A 25,358-nucleotide genomic window follows, 5' to 3' on the forward strand; every position below is an offset into this window, starting at 1 on the left:
TATCCTATCCATGCTCCACGATCCGTATTTCAACAACAAGAGGGGGTAGTGGCGGAGAGGGTAGTCAAGCGAGGTCGAGGGGAAATCGTAACCCATAAAGCGTCGCTACTAGTCACAGCCGCGGCAGTAAGCGTCCTGGCGTCCGTCGAGAATGCGGTATGCGGTGTACCTCTGCGTCAAGATTGACACGTGGTTGCTCGAACGATATTCGATACCCAGCTACGTGGTTAAATCGAACGATATTATAAATACGTCCATTTTACTTTTCTTTAATGTCTCTCTCTCTTTTCCTCTTTCGTAACATGACTATTTTTACTTAATTTGCAACGATGGTTGTAAATTGATAAATATATGTACAATAATAGAATATAATCGAAGCAAGTGTTGTGTCTTCTTCTTCTTTGAAAACGCATCATTACGTTTTCGTTCTTTGTGATGTGAATTGCTTCGTGGGATTGGTTGCTTACGCGCAAAGATGATTGCGGTGATTTGTCACGAGTAAGTTTGTTCGTAACAGTTCTATCTGTGTAATTTTGTCGAATTTTGAGAAATTTCACTATTTATTTTGATCATCTTGTATTTTGTTCAATAATAAATGATATTTTTTTTAATCTTGAAGAAACATGGATTTGGATTAAGTTAAACATTTTATTCTAGAATATAAATTTATTTGAATGATTGTATCTTCTTGATTCATGTTTACATAAGATGTTTTCTTGATGAAGAAAGTTATTTAAATCGGACATCGAGTTACTGCGGCATACTTTGCCATGATTTATGTCTCCAGTCAGTCTAGAAAGTTCGAATAAAGATCTGAAATTTTGATGAATATCTACGAGGTAAAAATATGTGAACTTTATTAACTCTCGTGAAATTAAAAAATAATTCGTATAAATCTTGATACCTTTTTTTGTTATTGGAAGTAAAAGATTTCTAAAATTTCCTCTTTTCTCAATGATAATAATTTCAGATATTAGAAATTAATAATTTTAGCTAATAACATTTTTGTAGCTAATAAATTTTATTAAGAAGTTTTGAATAGAGAATAAACAAAAAGGAATATTTTTAATTTTACGTATATTATGCATCATTTATGTTTAATTTGATTCTCTTCCCGATAAAAGTTGACACCTGATGTTTCTTCACTTGATGCTCCTATAAAATTTTTGTGTGAAAAATGAAAAATTAAAATTTCTATCTTTTTTCCCGTTAAATGATAAGATCGATAAAAAGAATTTCATTACATTCATTTCATTCTACAATATAAATTTAATGTGCATAAGATAATTTGATTTCAAAATTGAATTGAAATTAAAATACTCATACAACGAAATAGAAATATTAAGACAAACATTATTCCGATGTCACGATCCAAGAATAAATACTTTTTGTACGACTTCCTAATTTTAATCTTAATACAATTATAGTTAATGCGATTCTAGAATCTATTTCATTTCACTATTTTCTTCCCCATCTTTCCTATTTTCTATCTCCATCAAATTATGTAATTAATTAATCATAATTATGCATCAAATTAGTCATAATTAACAATGAAATCAAATAAATGGTGAGAGTATGTAATAATAGAACTTTCTTATAAATATGAAACGTAATCATCGAAAAAATTGCATATAGAGAGAAAATTGTACATTTAAAAAAGAAAACGATATTTCTTTAGAAGATAGAATATATATATAAAATAATAACTTTTTCATAAAAAAAAAAACTAAATTTAAAAATTTGATGATCAGGTTAGGTTAGATTAAATTTACGCTACAATGTTTTCCAACATGTGGGTTGCTTTAAAAGGTGAATAAATTCTGAAAAGTTATTACTTACACAGAAAATTTGATGCACAATGGAAAATTGAATTCTTCTTCAGGAACGAAGTAAATAGAAAAAGATTCCATATTTATTTAGAGTTCTCTGATTTATTTCTTTATTAAATCAAAATCTATAAAAAAAATTATAAAAACATTTAGATGAATGGAAATTTGTTTTTTTTAAATTTTAAAATTTTTCCATGCGTGTAAAAGAGTTGTACCATTTTTCTTCTATTTATTGGATTTTTCAGAAAATTTCTTCGAAGACAGAAAATTGAATGAACTAGTTATCTTGTAAAAACTGAAAATTTATGAAATGAAAATTATCGAATCTGCCGAATAGGTAATGGGAAAATTACTTAAAAAATTATGCATACATTATTCAATAAAATGGTAATAACGCATATCTAAATGATGAACTTATAATATATATGGATAAAATAATAATTATATAAAGGCATGAACTGTGGAATTTTCCACAAATTTCAACAAGAATATTGCGAATAATCAAATATATGATCGAAACAAGGTTGATCGACTTTTGAAATAATTTGTTCGCAATTTGTGTAATTATGATTCTCCATAGCATAGATGTTAAAAGTGGAGATTGATTATTCGAAATCTCGAAACTCTTCAAAATTTAAAAAAAAGATCCGAATTCTCGTTTCCAATTTGAAATCCAAATAAATAATAAAAAACGATATGAATAATCGAGTTTATAATTGGAAACATTTAGAATTAATCGATAAATTGATTGAATTACTTATTAATTCTAATTTCTAGAAGATAAATGTAAAAATTTCAAATAAAAATTTTAAAATAATTTGAATCTTCTCTATAGATACTTTCATACCACGAACAGGACTATTGTAAAATACATAACAACTATTCCTCAGAAAAAGAATAAAAAGCATATAAGAATGGCAAGAAGTTCGAATCATTTAGATATGCATTCGATTCAAAATTTCGAAGTTAAAGTGCACCACTGTTCCTCTTTCGTCCCCTTATCACCCCTGCCCTTCCTTAGAAAGATTCTCACGATGTTCCCAACCGTTTCCAAGATAACAAAACGTCAAGTTACTTTCCATTCCAACTTTTGCATCTCTCTGAAAAATAAAACGTTAAATAAATACTACGATAATTCTTATCTTCGTCTATCTGAAGAAATTTAATTTCCGAAAGAATCAAATCCCCGAGTATAGCTGTCCAATATATAACCTTCCTCTGAAATTCGTTCAATTTCACACACGATTTTACATTCTTGATACACTATTTAGAAGTTTTAGAAGAGATGATCGTTGTCACGTTCGCACGAAAATTCGAAGGAAAAATGGCACGATAAATTCTATCGGGTAATTTGTACGATAGTACGGCGGGTAACGAATCTCTCCTCGATGTAATTACGAAGGTCGATGTAGCCGAGTTGGAGTGCGCGTAAAAGGGGTTCCGTGTAAAGCGTGGGGCGTAATCATCCGAAGAATGAGTTAGGTTAACTGAAGAGAAATCCGCACGTAAGCCTCGCGAGTAAAAAAGCGCGATGAATTGCAACAAATCGTTCTCGTCATCTTTTTTCCCTAACGATTGTAGCGAACGATTCCCTCTTCGAATATATTTTTTGATATCTTCCTTTCGTTTTCTTGTGTATAATATAATATAATTGTATTTTGGTCGAAATTTACACGATGAATCGAACAAATTTTCGTTTTATCGCATTTATATCTCGTATGTATTGTGATCATTTGGGAATCGAGCAAATTTTATTTTAAATATTTTCTCGTTTTTTTTTTTTTTTTTTTGTTCCAATATATTACGAGTCGAACGAATTCTTGTTTTATCGATCTAATAATCATATATCTATATATCGTGTATTTTGGTCGTTTGATACATAATTTATAGAATCGAACAAATTTTTGTTTTATCTTTATCGTGTATTCTGATCATTCGAACAAATTTTTTTAAAAATATTTTCCCATTTTTTTTTTTTCTCGTTTTATCGCTATCTAGTATATCTACATATCGTGTATTTCGTAATTTACAGAGATCGATCGAAAGATGTGACTTTGAAATTTTTCATCACAAGTCTCGAAATTCAGGATTTTTTAAACGGTATAAATAATAAAAATGCACGTTCAACGATAAATATATTCGTTACAGATAAAATTTTCTTTGATATTGCGCATGGTTATTATTCGATATTAGATTCTTCTTTGAGAAGACACGTACGTTTAAAAACGTACCTATTTCGTACTGTCATTATGTTTCTTTCATGCTTTTAAAACAAAATGAATCAGTGCATCATATAGCTATTCTTTTTTTTTTACAATAATAATTTTTTATAATAAATTATACTCGAAAAAAGAAAACGTGTTGACGTGAAAATATTCCCTTTGTTATCAAATCTTTAATTTAAAAAATCATCCCGAGTTTTCTTTTCTCGAGTGATTTATAAATAATTATATTTTGTATTAAAAAAAAAATTTCTGCAAACCTTCTGAAAAAAAATTGAATAAATATATATGATAAACTTGCTTTATAAATTTCTTTGAAAATAATTGCAAGAGTTAATAATTTTTAGATTAAGTTTGGACAAATTTCTCAAAGGAGAAATAGAATAAAAGAGAAAGTAAAAAATAAGAAAAATATTTTTAATTAATTTTACTTTTGTATCTCTTATGTATTGTTTTGGTTAAATTTTTGCCGATTATATAAATCATGATCGCGTAATTGTAATAGAAAAATGATTAAAAGATTTCTGGTATAAAAAAAAAAGAAAAAAATAAAATTTTCATCGATTTTAAAAAATTAATAACTTTTGATCAAAAGACTTTTTCCAAGTACACATTAAACACAATAAAATTAATTTATATAAAATAAGATTATATATTAATGATAAAATTTCCAAATCTTTTTGTTTAAACTAACTCCTTTTTTAATTTCCAAAGAAGATAGTTAGATTAAAAAGAGAGACATTCTAGAGTTTTTTCGCTTATACTCTGTACAGAGAGAGAATTGACCGATAAAAATCATCGAGTTTGAATATACCTGCTGGTATTACTGGAAAGTAGAAGAGGAAACTTTTTTCGAATAAAAGTTATTCGAGTTTCGTATCTCGCTAATGACTTTGCAAACAAAGAAAATCGTTATAAGGGAAAAGTTATTTATGAGAATTATTAATCTAGAATTAAAAAATTTTTAATTCTCAAACGTTCATCGTATTACGTACCTTTATTATAAGTTTAAATCGGTAATCGTTTCACGCTTTTTCATCGTATTACTTGTCCCAAATAATATTGTAGAAAATATTGGATTGGCGAACAGAAACTTTCACAAGTAAAATAATACCATCGAGTATACAAGCAAGATTCTCAATATTATATCAAAAAATTATAAAAAAAAGTCTTTGCTCCATCTTTATATAATCGTGGAAATACGAAAGACACGAGATCCTTCACTTTCGATATATTTTAGTTTGCTTTACGTTACGTTTCCGAAAGAATCCTTCCATCTAATCTCGATAATTTCGAGCATATTCATGTCCACGAAATCGTAATACCTAATCATCAAAATCTTTGGAGGAAAAAGAAATCAAAGTGCATGCAACTAGCATGCTCGCGTGTCATTTGCATGAGTGCAGTCCACTTCTTTTTTTTTTCTTTTTTTTTTTTTCGACGAAACGAAAGGCAATTCACCGTGAGTCAGAGCTATTCAACGTTCAGGTAAAAAAGACCCCCTGGCGGCGATAACTATAATTTAAAGTTCGCGTCGCGAAAAGAGGATCACAAGAGGGCGGGCGTTGAATATAGTGGCTCGGTAATTCTGTGTATAAGAACGACGGTGATCCACCACGGAGGCATTGGCACTAAAGGAAGGGAAAGGAGAAAAAAAAGTTCGTTTATTTCTATGGAGAACGCCTAGTAAAATTTTTCTGGGGGAAAAAAAATAGTCACCATGTTCACTTTTCTTTAAATTATCGTGAATTATTCATAAAGAACGATCGATTATAATACCTTCGGGATTTTGATCCTCTGCTCGTCAAAAATTTAATTGAATTTCATTTTACGATATTTTAAAGCGAACTTTTTTTTGGAATATTTGAATAGCTGTGGAGTTATTTGAATGAAAGATCGAAATATTATTATGAATTCGTATTTTATTACATATAAATGTAATCGTAATTAAAATCGCGAAAGTAAATATATTTCTATTTCGAAAAATTGCAATATTAATTTTAAAAACATTTTCATGTTTTCGATGAAAGTGTGAAATCCATTATTTTAACAAATTTCGTTGTCTAACGTTAAAGAGAAAAGGAATAAGATATAAATCCAAAATATTTTAGATTAAACAAATCTATTCTAACCTAAAAAATTATTTTCCATATTTGTTGTTTTTTTATAAAATGTAGTAAAAAAAAACATATTGATTTTATATAATATGATTTTCTAAACAAGAATTAGACATTCATTTTTTTTTTAACTTTGTAAAAGTAGAAAATAGAATCAATTTTTATTCCATTTAAATATTTAATATTAACTTTTATAAAATTTTAATAGCTCGATCGCATGACAATAATAATTAAAGATTAAATAAAATATCTATGATCTATAATTTATACAAAATACACGTGTACAAATAATCGTGATGACGATTTAATTAATAGGAAAATGGGAAATTTGTAAGCTTTGGGCGAGTTTAATCTAATTAACAGGTAAATCGCCTGTTTTAAATTAATAAACTTTTGCCTTTCGTACGCGCTGCATACCGTAAGTAATGTAATTCGGATGAGCATGCCATTCAAATAATCAAATTACTTACTTCGTTACGAATGAAATAATTGAATCTTTCTGTTCCTCTGACACAATCAATGAATATCAATAATCACGCTAATTAAAAAAAAAACTTAACATTAAATGATGAATATTCGTAATTAATATGTCCTCAAAAGAATAATATAACGTGAAATTTAAAAAAAAATAATTTATCGTTAATCAATATTTTTGTTTCAAATGAATATCTGTCGCATTCATTATGTAATTAATACTAGGTTTACATTTCTCACCGTAATACCATTTATGCTGATTTCTATCCAATATAACCAGGCAAATATACAGAGTGTCCCAAAAATATTTGAACATTCGTAAACTGGAAATTCCTGAGATAATTTCGAACAACATTTTCCTTTACAGAAACTTTTGTTACGAATTATTAACAAAAAAATACCGAGCAATCAGAGTGTTAGCACAAGTCCAAACAATACACGAAGCAATACACGATCAAAGAAGATGTATTGAATATTATTATATTTTTGATACAATTCGATATATATTTCATATCCGTATTACACATATTGCTTTGTTTGTGCTCGCTCGTAGGTAACTCGACGCTGCTCTATCAGACTATGCGTTCTGTGATCAATGTTTTTCGCAAAGGAAAATATTGTTTGAATTGTTTGAAAACATTTTTGAATCTTATGTACTATCCTATATATATTTAAATTCACAAGTATATGAGAAATATCCGTAAATCTAGTTAATTAATATAAAAATTTTGGAATTTTCATACTTTCAAACATTTTAATTCTAAATACGAATTAATGTTTTTCGATGGATCGTTACAATTCCCTTTTTATCCTCTTCTAAACCCACTAGCTTTTCAAATGGACGCCTCTGGCAAAAACATCTGTTCAATTAAGTAAGATGTAATTAACCGACGGATAAAGAGGAGAGGAACAAAGAACATAGAAATGTTTATGTTTACATTTCTCCTTTAAAATTTATACATTAAATTATTTTGAATTAGTTTGATTCTTGTCTTGTGAGAAAATTGCTCAAATATTTCAACAAATGTTTCAAATGTTTACAGTTTTTCACGGAAGATCAAGGAGGATAAGCACAATCCCATCCATTCCCTATGTGGCCAGAGACACTTGCATTGTCATTGTCAGATGGTGGACCGCATCCTGGACTAACCCGTGAAAAACATCATCAAGATTTTTTTCTATTTTAACCTTTAAAAAGAAACCGTCTTAAAATTCTCGTATGAATTTTTAAGAATCCATCGTTCCATATCGACGAATAATAAAAATTATTTTTCGAAGGATAAATTTCGAAAGAAACTTTTTCAACATTGAGAAAACAATGATGAACACGAAGGGAACACGATAAATAGATATCTTGATAAAAGTACAAGCGAAATAGAAGGATATGTCCTGTGAGAAGGCATCGAGACGTCTCAAGTTCTTGCTCGGCAAGGCGAGGAGATCTGGTTTGAGCACAGATGAGATTGTCGACTTGCCAGCGGCCAAAAGATTACTGTCCACCCGTGTCACTCCCTTCTCCACCGTATGGACGATCTTGGCTATGCTTGCCTTAATTCTCGGTGGTGGCGCTGTCCTAATCTTCTTCTGCGCCCCCTGCGCCGCCAAGAGCAGAACGTGATCGTCCATAGAGGTCTACACAAGGTAATCGTTTTTTTTTTTTCATAATTATCGCAAACTTCGTATAACAATCGTATCTGTTGATTCTGCAAATTTTCATTATTCTTAATTAACAACAATGCTTAATTGTTCGATACGAATTATTTCGAAGTATTATTTCGATCGAAGCAAGAAAAGAAAAAAAAAGAGAAAATAGATTATCCAATATGATAAATAAAATAATATTGGAATTAATTAGGGAAAGTTAATATTGGTACGGAAAAAGATACAAGAAACGCGTTATATATATACATGCTTAATGAGAGGTAAATATTTCTTCCACGGTGTGTTTTATTTACTCCGCGAAGAGAAAGAGAGAGAGAGAGAGAGGGGGAGAAAAATATTAATTATTCGCGATAAAGACGGATCGATGCGTCCCATACCCGTTCTCGCTGTATTAACCGATCACGCCGCACGTTACTGGTTGCAAATTAATAATTTAGAACCGCGAAATTTATTTATTATGGTCGATCGGTATCTCGCCGCGCAACAAGCTACCAAGCACAATTATTTTCACGGTTGATTAAATTCACGTGATACAATAATAATAATAATAATCGACTGTGAGAACCGATTAAAGTAGACGTTTCGATTTATATTGTGGAAAACGATAAACTTAGATCGTCTGTTTATTAATCGTGCACCATTAACGAAATATATAATATTAAATTATTTCATCATCGTACAACAAAAAAACAATATTTTTCATAAAAAATATTATCTAAGCGAATATTTATCTAAATAATTTTTAAAAAATTTCCTTCTCATTTTTCCACCGACTGATTACTCTCGAAATTCATGTGATACAATAATAATGTGAGAAACGATTAAAGTAAATGTTTTGATTTACATTTGTGGAAAAGTGCATTGATAAAATCCAATATTAAATTATTCCATCAATTTATAACCTTGATTCGTTAACCGATTTCTTGTTTCTGTTCGAGAATATTTTTCACGGAAAATGTTATCCACGCGAATATTTATCTAAATAATATTCCAAAAAATTTCCTTTCTTCTCCACCTCGTGCAACTCGTTACTCTCGAAATTTTCTCGTAATATCCCACTTGACGAGTCGATACACGCTTTCGATCTTGTATATAAATAGATACACAGTGAAATTTTCGCGTTTTGAACCGATGCCTCGGGATTTACATGGCCAACATAAATGTTATTGATGGTGGGAACCGCGTACCTCACTTCAATTCGTTTTCAAATGTCGCGTGTCGCCGGCTTGAATTTTTTAAACCATATTCCCGCGCCATAAATTTACATACCACTCCACTGGAACAAATCGTGTATAAATTTCCCTCGACGTTTTTCACGGAGTTCCTCCGCCATATTTGCATCGAACAATCGTACAAACAAATATTTTGTCCATCCGGAGAAAACAGATTATTGTAATTGCATCCAAATTTTAGCGATCGAACCATTAAAGAAAATTACACGTTCAATTTAACATCACATTTGATCGATATAAAGTAGAAAGAAGTGGAAGAAAAAAAAGGAATAAGAAGAATAAGAAACAGGAAATATATTCAATCTACTCTGAAAGAGGACTTTTCCATCGGCTGAAAGGAATAGCGTGAAAAAAAAAAAAAAGAGAGGAGAATTTGGAGAAAAAATTTTACTTAGCAAAAAACTGTGCGTGGATCAAAGCACATTACAAGGTTTTCGACCGAATTGGAAGGAAACTCTCCAGAGTCCGAAGGCAAAAAACATGATTCAAAGTTGCCATTGAACAACAAGAGAGGGGATTGGGATCTTGTGCGCTTTTTATCCTCGTCGTATCAGACATGTTTTAAATATTATCCACAGATCTTAAACCACGTTTACCGCGTGAAAATTTTTTGTTTCTTTTCAATTAATGAACTATAGCGTTATTTGAAATAATCTTTCTTTGGATTCGCAAATAAAATCATTTTCTTCGAGAGATATATTATTTACTGAAATCTTTCAAAAAGATCCATCAGCGAAGGAGAGAATTTTATATATAATCTCTTTGAGCGAGAAAGTGGAAATATCTCAATCAATGGATGTATGTTTCATTAAATTTATTGCTCTAATTTCGTGAGAACTAATTACTTCTCGGGGGGGAAGGCTAACGGGATTTACGAGACGAACGCGCGCGCACAATGTCGAAACTCGTGTATTTTACGAACTACCTTCGCCAGAGTAGAAATTACATCACGCCAGCACATGCTCTGTATAGAGAACAGGCTTTCCACTTTCTCTCTCTCTCTCTCTTTCGCTCTCTCGACAAACAGCTCGACGTATTTCGATAAAAGTATACGGATAAACGTTGTTAGCCGCGATGATAATTTTAAAAAATGTCAATGGAGATTTTGGAGAGAATTTAAAATTCGAACGAACGCGAGATGAGAAACAACAACATCGATAAAACTTCCTTCATGTCGAACGAGATTTAAGAAATTTCTTGAGGAAGAAATGATTTGATCGATTTTCTTTCGAAATTCAAATTCTTCCTGCCGCGAAAGTAGTAGTAAAAAATTATTTTACTCGAAATCGAAAACTTCTACGAAATATTTTTCATAAATCTTTTCCATTGATGTTTTCATCCAACTTTTTTTAATTATTGTAAATTGTATTCGATTTTAATCTCGTTTTTACAAACAATAATAATTAAAACAAAAATTAACCTTTTTATATTCTGAAATGGAAACTAACTATATAGAGAAAGGAATATTTACATTGTCGCAATAACTTTGATGAAAACAGAATTATTCTGTGAAACTTTGCGTCACATACTCGTGTATTCTATCGAACGTATATAATTTTTCTAGAAATAAACGTATCTATCGCTTCGTTTTCATTAAAGTCTATTAAAATTACAAAAACTTTGAACCGCTATAACTTCGAGGATGGTAACGCTCGATGAACCAATGAACGATGTTAGAAGCGCGTAATCTTGTCCTTTAAAACGCATCTTGATTTAAATCGATATGACTATTGTTTCCCGAGATATCGTCGTATAAAAGGAAATGTAATTTTTAATCGGTTATTATCTTCGTTCTTGTCGCTAACTCGATATTCTTGTCTCATTGATCTATCCCTATATACTCAACAAGCGACAGACGCTATTCCTGGAGATGTATATAGTATATTCATAAAATATATAGATCACTATATGGTCCATTCATAATTTTCAACTTGACACTTTGAATAGTTGTATCTTGGTAATCGATCGAGATAAAATAAAAAGCATATTCAATGATATAGTTTCTTTTATTTTTCTGAATGGATTTTTGATAGGAAAATTTTTATTTCTTATATTTTTTTATATTATATGATCATGATTTAAAATGTAAGATTTATTATTTATACCATGTTACAATTGATTTTCAATTCTGTTTCAGACAAAATCTATCCTTTGGCTCGCGGAGCTAAATTAGAAAGTATTTTTAAGAATTGATTTAATTAATTTAAGCGAGATATGATTGTAAGTTTATTAATACTCGTATAAAATTGTAATGAAATAATTAAACGAGAATAAGGGATAATCCGTAGTGTCCGCAATGTAAAAAATTCAAGAAGAAACGTGAGAAGCCACGATGTATTGTAAAATAGCTGCGTGACTTAGATCTTCCATAATTTTATCTTATATCTTGGATAATTTTTTAAAAAAAGGTCGACGATTTTCGACGATTTTTAAAAAGTTACGCGTTGTAGTGGATAAGAATGGTTAAATTTGCCTCGATAACTTCTCGAAAGATTATTTTTTCTAAAATATTATTAGGGGACAAGTTTTTTCGTTGATACATACAGAGCAACCATACGACAATATGGCGTATAAATACGATATTACCCAGTTTCCCAACTATGAAACGCTACGATGATGAAAGGAAATACCGTGTGGAAACGAATTGATTTACCCTCGAGTAAATCGAATTTAATTGTCACTCAATTAAAATATTGCTCAAACACATACGAATCATTTTTTAAACGTTGTATCGAAGCCATGTAAATTACTTTTATATGTGATAAAAATAAATTTTTAGTAAATTAGAAATTATCTGCTTTTGATTTCTTCTTATCGTCGATCGTGATAAAATTAATTGAACGACAAAGTGTTTCCAGATTATTTGTTAAAAATTATTCCTCTACCTTTTCCATTACCTGTTATGATAATCGATAATTATCGTACAAAATATTATTCTCTTAATTAATTTTATATCGTTATATTTCAAACATGAAATAATTTAGCGAGAAAATCTGAAAACTGAGTGCAATTAATTTGACTATTATTTTCAACAAGATGATAAATCAACGCATATAACACGAATTATAAAATATCGGTAAGTACTGAAATACTCACATATTTTGCTTATATTTCGATAATAATTCTATCGAAATTTGTAATAAATTTTATATTAAAATTATAATCGATCCAAGAATTTTTATAAATTATTCTACATGAAAATTTACTTTGTATCTTTTGGAAATGAAATATTAAATGATGATGAAATTACAATTATTTGTTATATTATCGTTATTTATAAATATATAATTACGATAGAAAAAAGTGTGTAGATAATGAAAAAAAAAAAAAAAAAAAAGAAATGAAAATTATTGCAAAATTTTAAATAACGAGATTATTTAATGTAAATAATTTTTTCACGCTTCAACACGATAACGATAATATTATTATTAATCAATTGGAAATTTTTTTGAAAAATAGGGACAAGAAATTAAGATAAAAAAAGTTAAAAATATATTTAATACATACATATAAAAATACATACGTTCTTCATCCGTATCCATTTCTCTCTTTTCTTCGTTCCATCCGTTTTATCTGTTTTCTTGTTAATCTCTCGCTATCCCTCTCCTCGTGTCTAATGAGAGTTTGGCAAGAACTTTAACCTGATCGTTCTATGTCACGGATGCTTTAGCAACAACTGCGCATGTGTGAGATCACAGTGTACACATACGAAGTGTAACTCGATATCAACGATCGTAACAATTGCCAGAACGGCCTCTTACTTAAACGACCAGCAAAACTTGTCGATTTGTACTCGTCCTGTGCTGTCCTCTGGAGCACTTGTGTAAATTACGAGAAGCAAATGGAAATATTTATTAGGAATTGTAATTAATTTATTCATTTATGAATCAAATTTGAAATCTTAATGTTTCGCTGTTTTAATATAATTACGAATATTTGTAAAATAAATAATAGGAATGCTGATCGAAATAAATATATTTGAATCACAATTTTAAATTCGATATTGAATTCACATAATGAAATTATAAATTTTGAAAATTTAATATTTTAATTGTTTCATAAAGATTTTTTATTTATTACAAGAGAATTAAGAGTTAATGAAAGTAATTATATACCTTTTCAAATACAAAACATTTTTCAAATAAATGATTAAATAGATAGATAAAGAAAACTTCTCACGTTTCTAATATATTTCTTTGATTTATTAACCTCTATGCATCCACAAAAGGATGAAACAGAGATTCAGAACCCTCATCGATCACTCTGACCAACAGAAAGAAACGAATGCTATATTGTCCATTCCATAACATCTCTTCTTTTTCAATTTCAACATATTTTATTAATTTTGTATGGAAATTCTTTTTTAAAAAAGTTTTTCAATAATTAACGACACGTATTTATATTATTCTAATCACATGTAACAAGAAATTCACACTCATTAAAAAAGAACTAATTCATTCATTAAATGATAAATTAAGAAAAATGATATTAACGATGTAGAATTCTGATTTGAAGAATCAATTCAAAGATAGAAATAAACTTTCTAAACGTAACTAAGATTTTTTTTTAATTTGTAATAAAGAAACAAATCGAACATTTTTAGAGAGATTTTTAGATGAATTACGTGATGATATTTTTAACCAAATAATTTATATTTTTGTGATCGATATGAACGAGTCACGACACTATATTGAGGAAACAGATAAAACAGATGAGCCTAGCTCGATGGAAAACGTAAAAACTTTCCTAATATAAACTTCGTCTATCAACGTCGAGCTTTTGCTTGATTCTATTCGCGAATACGATATGAAACATGTAATCTCATGGTTAATTTATACAGTTGGTATATCTCATCATTGAACCAATCTTCGCAACATTATTTCTCATATAATTTTATCATTATTTTCTCTTCTTATTTTCATTTTTATTGCAAATGAATGATAAATTTCAAAAAGTGTACATTTGAAACAAAAGATTGAAAAAGTGTTCGAAATTGGAGAAGTATAATTATATTTGACGTAATAATCGATTGAAAAGTTCGAAATCCAATAAATTTAATTGAGAAGAAGAGAGACAAATTACAATTATATCTTGAAAAAAATACTTTTCCAAAAATATTTTTCCAAATATTTTTTCTTCGATTCGCGTAATATTATGTTATTATAAGGAGAAATAATCTTGAATAGATTTTATTTAAATTAAATTTCATTCAAAATTCTTATAATTTTTTTTAATTTTCAATTCTTTTGGTAATTTGGAATATTCACAAAAATTTAAATTTTTATTTCGAGAAGGTTTATCTCCAAGAATTTATTTATCAATTTTAGTCTTTTAAACAGGTTAAGATATATTTGTGAGCAGTAATGAATAAAATTTAATAATCTAAATTATGAATAAAGTTACTTCGAGAAGTTAATTCAATAATTTATTCTAATGCCAAACAACTGAAATTATATAAAAAAACAGATCAATTATAATAGCTATAATATTATAATACTAAATAAATGTTATTTAAGCATTTTAATAAATAATTAATTAAAATTAAAAATTGTTTTCGAAATTTTTAACTAGTTACTTTTTTTTTAGGTTAATACCCAAGTCTACTTACGAGCAAGTACAGTTAAAGCAAAAATTGTGAATTCTAGCGAATGTATAAGGATTAGCACATTAGGACAGTTCGATGAGTTACTTTAATAATTTATTATTTAAAATATAATAATAATGTCAAATAATTGCAATGTCAAACGAATTATAATGAGATTATGATGAGAGGATTAATTATATAATTATAGCTATAAATAAATATTATTTAAGCATTTTAATACGTAATTACTTAAAGTAACTTTATTGGAAATTTTTAACTACTTACTTTTTTTAGGTTATGTCTGTGAGTAAGCATAGTTAGAGCAAAAATTGTGAATTCCTTTAGTGACGAATTTATAAGAAAAAATATAAATTGTTCGAAATATTTTGATACAATTATCTAAAGCGTTAAGGAAAATCATAAAGTTGTTAATGACATCGAAACGCGTGACGGCTTGTACAGATGGCAAAAGTCTTTACCGTCTGTTCGCATGAGCGGAATCTTTGATGATCAGCTGACACGTAATTTCCTCGCCTTCTTCCTTCATTCTCACCGTGCAAACGGGCCAAGTTTCCTTCACGAAGGGGATTCGATCTTGGCCATCTCTCGTCGTTCAAACTTATTCCTTTCATCCCGTGAAATCGAACGATTCCTCTTGGATTTCATCTCAACGGTGACGACTCGAGGAAGGAAACGGCTGTCTTTTCTCAAATTCAACGATTTTGAATCACTTTAATAACGTTGTCTATTCAAAATGGTAATAATTTGATATATTTAAATAATTTCGAAAGTAAATATTAATTTTAACGATAGAAAAATAATTTCAGAATATTAACGAGAAATATTTTGAATAAAGGAAGAGAAGTTCATTAAGAATCCATCTAAACACGAATCGAAGGATTATTTGTAGTTATGGCAGTTGTGCAGGATCCATTTGCTATTCACAGACTTCCTATTTTGGATTTCTCCCATTACAAACGCCAATTTTGATTAAGATCTAGGTAACCATCGATTATCCCCGCGGATACTGGCCTCCTTTACGAGCAAGGTAATACCACGGCCATGTATGCATGTCCATTTGAGAAACACGAATCTATTAATCCGACATCGATTAGCAGACTCTCCCATATCGTGTTTCGCGTGTTACGGATGTTCTATTTGATATATATAGTGTACTCATATTGATTATAATATACTTCGTCACAATATATTCTTATGGATTTAAATGTAAAAATTAATTATTAATGTGGAAATAAATGTATTCTCGTAAATAATTCTTATCTAATATTGGAAAAAATCTATTATTATAATCATGAATGTATTCTTTTTATTGTTATTAAATTGTTCAAATATACATTGCAGTTATTATTTTAAGATAATTTGATTTAATAAATACTCTAATTTTGTTTATGAATAGAATTTTTATTTTTATTGCGTGAATTTAATTCTAATTATTCTGTATTTTTCCATTATTTAATTAAATTATGAGAAATTGGTTTGCAATTTCGTTTGTTGAAAACTAATTTGAATTGATCGAAAAATAAATTTTTAAATCTAACTAATTTTCTTTCCATCTTTTAAGACGACTTTTAACGTAAACAAAACGGTCCTTTCTCCCCGTAAAATCGTATTTAGCCATGTTCGATAGTAATTTTTCCACCAGCTTCGCAGCGTTTCATCTTCAATTTTCCCCTTCCCTCCTCTTGTGGATCGTTAGTATTTAAAATTTGTCTGATTAGAGGAAGAAAATGAACGTTGAGCGTGGCTTTAAGTTAATTGGGATGTAAAAAGAGAGGCGAAGAGAGAGGTTACATAGTGACTGACAATTTCACACTCGAGCGTCAACGGTAATTAAACTGCAACGCAATGTAGAAGCCAGGCTGTGTTTACTTTTTTTTTCTTTTGTTTTTTTTTTTCCTCTCCCCCTACAGATCACGAATCCTTCCAACTAGCATGACCGATCCTTGCCTGCAAGACTATTTGTCCAGTTCTCTTGGCGACCACGCTTTCTCTTCTCTCCCTCGAATGGAAAATGCGACAATTAGTTTTTACATCCTCTCGTTTTATTTTAAAGGGAAGCAGAGCGCGCAGGAACAAATCGAGTTACGTTAAAAGCCGTTTAGAAGGCAAAAACGTTGAAATATATTTATTGGATTTGCATAGGGATAAAGCACGGTGGAAACATCGATTATCCGAATTTTGATTATTGTAATTTGTTCGATTATCGTAGAGTAAATATGTATTTAAATTGATGTAATGACTGAAATTCTAGGTTATTCTCTTTGAATTCATATTTTTAAATTGTAAAAAAAAAAGAGAGATTTCGTTTAAGAAGAAACTCGTAAATTTTTGGATAACGTATGGAACTCGATGTATATTACAGAGATGAAGATTAGGAGAATGGTAGGACATTGGTGTAGATGACATTTGAATATAACGATAAAATTTCCTTTATACGTGTCCTATCTACATAATGCATACGTAATGTATTCAGGTTTGCTGATGTATTTAATGAAAATTCGAAGTAAATTATAATTATATATTATTTTTTTTAAATTTCTTATATACTTTTTAATATTTTTTAATTACTGCTTATTGCTAATTACTATTATTAAATTTTAATTGCTAAGCTTTGCGTTATTTACATAATTACTATAATGCGTAACATAACGTAAATACACAATTGATCGAAAGAGAGGTGCTTATGAGAATTCGATGACATGGAAAATTCGTTGGGATGATGACAAGAAAAATATAATTTAATGTAATCATTGCTAATTATCGAAAAATAATATATATATATATAAATTGTATATAATAAAATATATAAAAATATAATTTATAATAATAAAAATATATATAAATTATATATAATATAAATTATAATAAATAAAAATCAATAGTTATAATTTAATATAATTTGAAAAATTACACTTTATAATTAAGAAATTTTAAAAATGAATTCGATCAGTTTCACTTTCGAAACGTGGTTCATGCATGTATCCATACTGTTCGGCTAATATTATCGAGAGAGTTAGTTAACCGCGAGTGATAACGAACCTACCACGAACTATAGAGGATGTTTCAAATCTATATTGAAATTGATTTAAATTATAGCCACAGCTTGAAAATGGATTGTGAACGAAAATTAACTGCAACCGCAATATGGCTTTCCTTCAATCTTATTTCTTCCATTTTTTTTGTATGATTAAGTAATTAACTTAATATTTATATTTTGTAAAACTTTTTTTCATTTAATTCAAAAACACGTTCTAATGTATCTAAAAAATTAATATCAATATTAGTTTGATATGCTTTTTATGATCCAGAGTGGTAAGTATAAAATTTAATTAGGAAAATTAAATCTAACAAAGAAAATAAAAATACAGGATTTAATTAAATAATTTACAGTTTAAACTGTCGAGATATAATAAAAAGAATATAAAACATATAAAAAAATAAGTTATTAAAATTTATATTATAAAAGAACAAATGAATAACTCTATAACTTAATAAAAAAAATATATAAAAGAATAAAAATCGATAAATAAATGTTTAAATAAATGAATAAATAAATGACGATGTAAATTAATAAATGAATCGATAAATTAAAAAAAAATTAAAAATAAAATATAAATAAGTGAATAAAATATAAATAAATGTATAATAATAATAAATAAGAAAATAAAAAAGTAAATGAATAAATAAATTAGTAAATAAATATGAATAATTAAAGAAATATTTAAATAAATTAAATATGTGAATAGAAAAATAAAAATAGCGATAAATAAATTATTAATTAAAAAATAAAATGAATAACAACAATACTAAACGTTAATTTATAAGAATAAACATTATTTTCCAATGTAAAATTTAATTATATAATTATAATATATAAATAATTGAATATTTTGTATGATAATAATGTATAATTATAATATTAATAATTCCGATCCGTTTGTTACAAAGGTTCGTTGGAAAATGAACTCTGTCTCGCGACATGTCTCGTATTTATAAAGTGGCGTAGTTACGAAGTTCGACGAAAATATACGTTCTTTACCGATTGCGTTAAAACCGATTTTTTGAATACAATAGTCAATAATTTATTAATTTTTAGATTTTTATTATTAATTTATGCATCTAACAATTCATTATGATATTAAATATATATTTTAGATATATATTTTAAAAAATACACATAAATTAAAATGATATGAAATAAGCACAATATAAAATAAAAATTTTAATTTATGTTTAAAGTTAAATAGTTGTAACAATATATAATGTACATAATAAATAATAAATATTTATCATTTATTAACTATTATTCATATAATGAACATTTATAACTTTATTGTTGTAACATACTTTCAATATTTATATTATATATTTATATATTCATTTTTTATTAATTTTGATTATTACGATTTATTAAGATTTTTTTATCATAAAATATAAAATATATAAAATTTATAAATTTTAATGAACTAAATAATAATTATTAGTAATAGTAAACTTATATATTTGAAATATTCAAAATTGTTAATAATATAGAAAAAGTGCGATTTTAAAAATTACATATTCATTATAAAAGATTCGTCTAAATTAAAAGCTTTACTTTTCGCGGTAAAAATAATGATCGAAATGATCCTTCAATAAGAAAGTTCACTTTTTTCGTTCTTTCCTACGATTGGCTACACTTCTAGCAATGGTATAATGGCTTACATTCGATACACATATGTCAGAAATATATATTGAATAATATTTTACCAATCGAGAAATCGAATATTTAATTACTTCGTTACTTCAAACATGACGTTTGACAACTAAGAGCCTAACCTTGTGTGATTTGTGTATTTATATACTGTATTTATAGCTACACGCACTATTTGACTGTAGCTATCATGGTATGTGAAATAATTATTATTCGTTTTATATTTATAATTAAACACAATGTACAATATATTATAAACCAATTAAAAATTTATATATAGTTAAATAAGTCCATAAATGATATTCAAATTATTTTAAAAAACAAATACAAATACATTAACAAATATTTAAAAATAATAAATAAATTTGTTTTAACATCTATTATTAAAAATGTGTTTTTTTATTTTCGATTACATTAAATAAAGAATATATTAAAATACATTAAAAATGTCCATAGTTTTAATTCCTATAAATATAATAAACATTGATTCATTTTAATGATTCAACACTTTTAGAATTAATTTTCTTTTTTTATTTCAAAATCAAAGAAGCAAAATATTTTTAATTTATATTTACAACTATTTTTAAATAAATTTAAAAACAATTTAAAAGATTTAAATCAAAAGATTAAAATGATAACTATAATTAAAATTATGATATGTGCAATATTTTTCATATTATTTATATAATACTTTTCTGTCTAACTAATTATTATTAGTGAAGTGCAAAGTATGTAGTATAAGTGCAAAATGTTAAATTACAGGACAATGATGCAGCTGCTCTACAGAATTTGGAGCATCTTATGACTGAATTTTTTTCTCCAGAGACAAGTAATGAACGAAAACGTACGATTGAACGAAGTTTTCAGGAATTTGCAGGACAAATTGATTCCTGGAGACCTTGTTTACATTTTTTGTCTTCTACTAACAATCATTATGTCAGTATGTTTGCTTTGTCTACATTAGAGGTATGAACTAACATAATTAAATTTTTTAATTTACTTTTAATTTTTTATAATTGAATATTTTTATTTATTGTGAATACAAAAAATAATATTATAATATGTTGTTTTTAAAAGTATATTTTATAAGTATATCTTGTTAAATTATTTATATTGTATATTTTAAAAAAATTTAATAAAATTTTGGATTAAAGAAAAAAAAATTATGGATTTAATTGTATAATGAATATTGTTATAGACAACAATAGGAAGAAGATGGCCAATACTTCCATGGGAAGACAAAGCTCTTACACGATCAACTTTATATACATTATCATTAGAAAGAGGTGTAGCTCCTTTTGTAAGAAATAAAGTAGTCAAACTAGTCGTAGATATTGCTAGGCATGATTGGCCACATTTTTATCCAGATTTTTATTCAAATATTTTACAGGTTTGTATATATGTTGGCATGAAATTGAAATTATTAATAAATTATTTTAATCTAAAATTTTATTTTCTTGTACATATTGACAGTTATTAAGTCACAAGCATACAAGATTATTGGGTCTTATCTATTTGCGAACAGCTTCAGAAGAATTAGCAACTCCAAGAGAAGATTTACCAATACAAAGGAAAAATGAGTTATTTAGATTTCTTAGTGCTCAAGTGCCTTTGACTTTGGATACTCTTACAAGTATAATTTCTTCTGCATTATTAATTTCATTTAAATTTAAAATAAAATTTAAAGTAAAAATTATTTCAAATTATTTTTATAATTTAAATATATAATTTAAATAAATATTAAATTATTTAGAAATATTATTTAAAAGATGTTATTATTTTTTATCTATATTTTATATATATTATAATATTATTATTTTTTTATATATAGTTCTTCTAAAAGAAACAACAAAATTACAAAATCGTTCTGGAACAGTTACACCACCTCCATCACCCACTAGTGGACAAACTGTAGCAACTGCAAGAACTATTCTAGATGTAGAAGGATTAGCCACAGGAACTAGTGAAGTATGCATAGCAACATTAGATGTATTAGCACACCTATTTAGTTGGATTGAATTATCAGAACATATTTCTACAAATTTATTGGATGCCATTTTTACCTGTGCCAGGTATCATGATGCAATGGTAGGATTTTATATTAAATATATTAATTATTATATTTTATCCGCTATGATAATTATATCAATTATATATGTTATTGATAGAATGGTAAACAAATTGAAATGGCAGTACAAGCCGTGACTACGATAAATGAACTTTTATATCGACCGTTATGTTCACCTGATGTAACTGATAGATTATTAGTAGAAATATTTCAAAATGGAGTCACATTATTTCAGCTTCTGGAACGTTTAGATTCTATTAATGAAAGGTATTAAATAATTTTCATATAAATAATCTTCTTATAAATATTTATATTTATAAATATTGTATTTTTAGTTACATGGAGAAATTGACAGAATTCTTACAATTATTTGTAACAAATCATCTAAAAAGAGTTGAATCATGTTCAAAATTTCCAGTAAATACATTATTAGAAGTTTTGTGTCACCATACTTTTCAACAATGTTCAACAGTAAACGGATATCTACGATGTTTAGATGTTTGGACTACTCTTTTAGAAAGTACTCAGTCTCGTTATTCTCCAGTAGCTTTAGCTCTTGCCGAAAGAGTATTGCAAAAAATGAGTTTTAAACTTAATACTCGTATATTGAAAGATCTTGATACAGAAAGTTTGGATGAAAATGTGAGAAAATTCACAAAATTCGATTATGTTAATTATATGTTAATTCTTTTCAGCTTATTTTTATTTTAATCTTTATATCTTTTTTTAGGAAGAAACAGAATGGCAGCATTTCTTAAGATGTAACATAGAATGTTTAGCGAAAATAGCAGATATATCTCCAATTCCAATTTTTACATTATTGGTAAAATTTTAATTAATTACACACACACGCGTGCGCGCGCACACACACACACATTATAATTTAATTTGCAGATATTAATCATTAAAAATTTTTTTAGTATCGTTCTTGGAGGGAAGGATTAATAATGTTTGGAGAATTAGGATCTGTTATTACTAATAATCAAGTTATTTTATTAAATGAATCAGAGGCATCAAATGTTCATGCACATTTACGAGACTTAGCTTCTACTACTCAAGCATTAGCTAGATTATATTCACTTTTTCTTGGTAAATTAATTTTTAATAATAAAATAATTATATTTTATAAATAATTTTTTATAACAACAGGGGATGATCAAAGTATTGACCAGTCACTAGCTGAAGAATTAGTATCTCAGACATTAGATGTATGTAAATTTGCCAAAACAAATCAATTATACAAAGCATCATTACAACCAGCTGCAATTGTAATAGATCTCATAGAAGTGTAAGTAATTTATGAAACAAATCATTTATTTTGACAAAATTATTATTACATTTATATTTTATTTTTCTGATTAGTCATTCACAATTGTTAGCATCTCTTCAAGCTTGGTGTCATTGGATAGCTAACAGACCAGAAAAAATAAAAGAATCACTTTGTCAACGATGTATTGATTCATGTATTTTAGCATTAGATTATACAACATTTTATGATAATCCACCACCAACAAATTTAACTCATTCCGCTACACATCTTTTCCAAAGCATTACTGCTATTTTGAAACCAGTTCTATGGGATGAACCTGCGTTTAGAAACTTAATTTCTATGGTAACATATCCATTTTTCAAACCTGATACAATAAAAGTATTGCGAAGAGCATTAGTGAATGCAATTATTTTACCACCTGGTGATGGATCTATTAGAGAAAGATTATTAGGTAAATGAATTTTAAAAATTATTAAATTTAAATACTTAAATAATAACTATTAAAAATAAATATATTATTTTAATTTAAATAGGTACAATGATATCAACATTATCTACGCCTCTCGGTTTAGAAGGGCAACCTGTACCTTCGGAATCTACAATTTCGATAACAATAGTACCACTTACTCAATTATTAGAAGACTGTTCTGCTTCATCTACAACAATAAAAAAAATGTTACATTCATGTTTGGGATCAACTATAAATCGAACATTAGAATTATTACCATTTATGATAAGATGTCAGAGTGTATGTGAAGTCTTGCTCCGTTTTTTGCATTCAGTATTTTCAGTGCTACAACAACAATTGGGTCCGGAATTTACTCAAAATGCAGTTCAAGGAATGTTACATATTTATACCAGGTGAGTTACTTAATCTTTGTTATTTAAATTTCTTAATAAAATTTATTATTCCTTTTCACTATAACGTAACAAAATAACGTAATAAAAATTTTTTATTTTATATTTTATTTATTTATAGAGAAAATATATCCGCAGGACCTGCATTAGATCAATTATTAGAGATTTTAATATTAGTCGTATCAGCACCTAGCAGTGCATTTAAAGCATTTGTTCCTTCAGTGACTAACTTATGCTTAGGTCAAGTATGGCCTGCTGTCGGAAATGATCTTAGCGCGCATCCAGATACTACACTCGTTTTATTAAAACTTTTCCATAGGTAATGAATTAATTTTATTTTGATTATTTTAATTATTAATATAATTTTAATAAATATAAAATATTTTATTTAGTATACTTATGCATCGATGGCAATATTTTTATAATACTTCGATATTACGTACTCTTGGTCACACTGACGAAGAAGAATCTGTTGAGCATAAGGAAGAACTAGTTGCAATTTTAGAAGCTTTTGGTCAAGCTCTTCTTCAACCAGATGTTAATATATTTCGTCAAAGTTTACAAAGTCTTGAACAATTAAATGTACGATGGCGGCTTTATCAACGAGCTATATTTAAAGTTCATTTACTCGAAAGATTTCTAATGGCATTATTTACTGTTTTGTTTCAACAGTTAGTTGAATATTTTTTAAATATAATTTATTATTTAAAATAATAAAATATTTTAATAATATTCATTTTCAGATCCCATAATTTATTAGCAGATGAAATTGCAACTGCTATTCATAGTTTAGCTTCTGTTAATATAGCATGGTTTTTTGGACATTTTTTACCGACATTTTTAACAAGTTGTGAAGGCGTAGACGATATGCAAAAAGCTACATTATTAGGAAATTTTGACAAATCTACTGTAAGTTAAATTTAAAAAATAGCTAACTTTTGAAATAGTTAATAAAAAATATTTTTATTGATTTTGTTACATAGGATCAACCAACTTTAACAAGATCAGTATTGCAGTTAATCTCTGATCTACGATGTTATCAATTTTGTCGACCTGGTTGAAATAATCACATTCAGATAAATTACAATGATATGTTTAATACAATTTCAATAATGAAATTTAAGAAAAACAAATGTATTTCCATGCCTCAAAGGATATATCAAAGATTTTTTTAAGCATAAAATAATATAAAAGAACAAATGTCTTTTGAATTATTATTATTCTGTGTAAATCACTGCCGTATCGCATTGTGATGTTGGTAACATTATTGTTATGGAATAAAACGCGTTTTTCTAATGTTTTAATTACTATATTTATATTTTCTAATT

General features: G+C 27.4%; 1 protein-coding gene and 2 long non-coding RNA genes across 9 annotated transcripts in view; 2 read left to right on the forward strand and 1 right to left on the reverse strand.

The window, feature by feature from the left end:
* Positions 1-14,454, reverse strand: part of LOC107999115 (uncharacterized) — a 31,877-nt gene extending 17,423 nt beyond the window's left edge. Inside the window, exons 1-2 of one of the 5 annotated variants that reach the window (XR_009830419.1) lie at positions 13,652-14,454; positions 13,060-13,354 (exon numbers count right to left, since the gene is read on the reverse strand). This is a non-coding gene — a long non-coding RNA (uncharacterized LOC107999115). The remainder of the gene's footprint in view (positions 1-13,059; positions 13,355-13,651) is intronic. The other 4 variants (XR_009830421.1, XR_009830420.1, XR_009830417.1 and 1 more) reach the window with 4 other exon arrangements.
* Positions 73-16,474, forward strand: LOC107999189 (uncharacterized). 3 transcript variants are annotated; one of them, XR_009830415.1, is made up of 6 exons: positions 125-498; positions 7,686-8,283; positions 11,674-12,612; positions 15,123-15,220; positions 15,415-15,877; positions 15,948-16,474. It is a non-coding gene; the product is annotated as an uncharacterized LOC107999189 (long non-coding RNA). The 3 variants fall into 3 exon arrangements; XR_009830414.1 differs by having other exon boundaries at positions 73-498; positions 15,123-15,877; XR_009830416.1 differs by having other exon boundaries at positions 15,123-15,877; positions 15,934-16,474.
* Positions 16,475-19,805: 3,331 nt separating this feature from the next.
* LOC107999133 (exportin-6) lies at positions 19,806-25,334 on the forward strand. Its single transcript, XM_017058797.3, has 16 exons — positions 19,806-20,027; positions 20,597-20,800; positions 21,033-21,224; positions 21,308-21,467; positions 21,666-21,922; positions 22,003-22,169; positions 22,238-22,544; positions 22,633-22,725; positions 22,823-22,991; positions 23,052-23,190; positions 23,265-23,623; positions 23,706-24,033; positions 24,152-24,349; positions 24,423-24,701; positions 24,774-24,939; positions 25,014-25,334. The coding sequence occupies exons 1-16, from the start codon at positions 20,025-20,027 to the stop codon at positions 25,089-25,091; spliced, it is 3,099 nt and encodes a 1,032-aa protein (XP_016914286.1). The 5' UTR covers positions 19,806-20,024; the 3' UTR covers positions 25,092-25,334.
* The last annotated feature ends 24 nt before the right edge of the window (positions 25,335-25,358 follow it).

The sequence above is a fragment of the Apis cerana genome, linkage group LG6, assembly GCF_029169275.1.
Source record: "Apis cerana isolate GH-2021 linkage group LG6, AcerK_1.0, whole genome shotgun sequence".
NCBI lineage: Eukaryota > Metazoa > Arthropoda > Insecta > Hymenoptera > Apidae > Apis > Apis cerana.

Coding starts and splice junctions, on each gene's coding strand:
- LOC107999133 (XM_017058797.3), top strand. Junction 21,923..22,002: donor CCAGGTATCATGATGCAATG/GTAGGATTTTAT, acceptor TGTTATTGATAG/AATGGTAAACAAATTGAAAT. Junction 24,034..24,151: donor ATGTTACATATTTATACCAG/GTGAGTTACTTA, acceptor ATTTATTTATAG/AGAAAATATATCCGCAGGAC.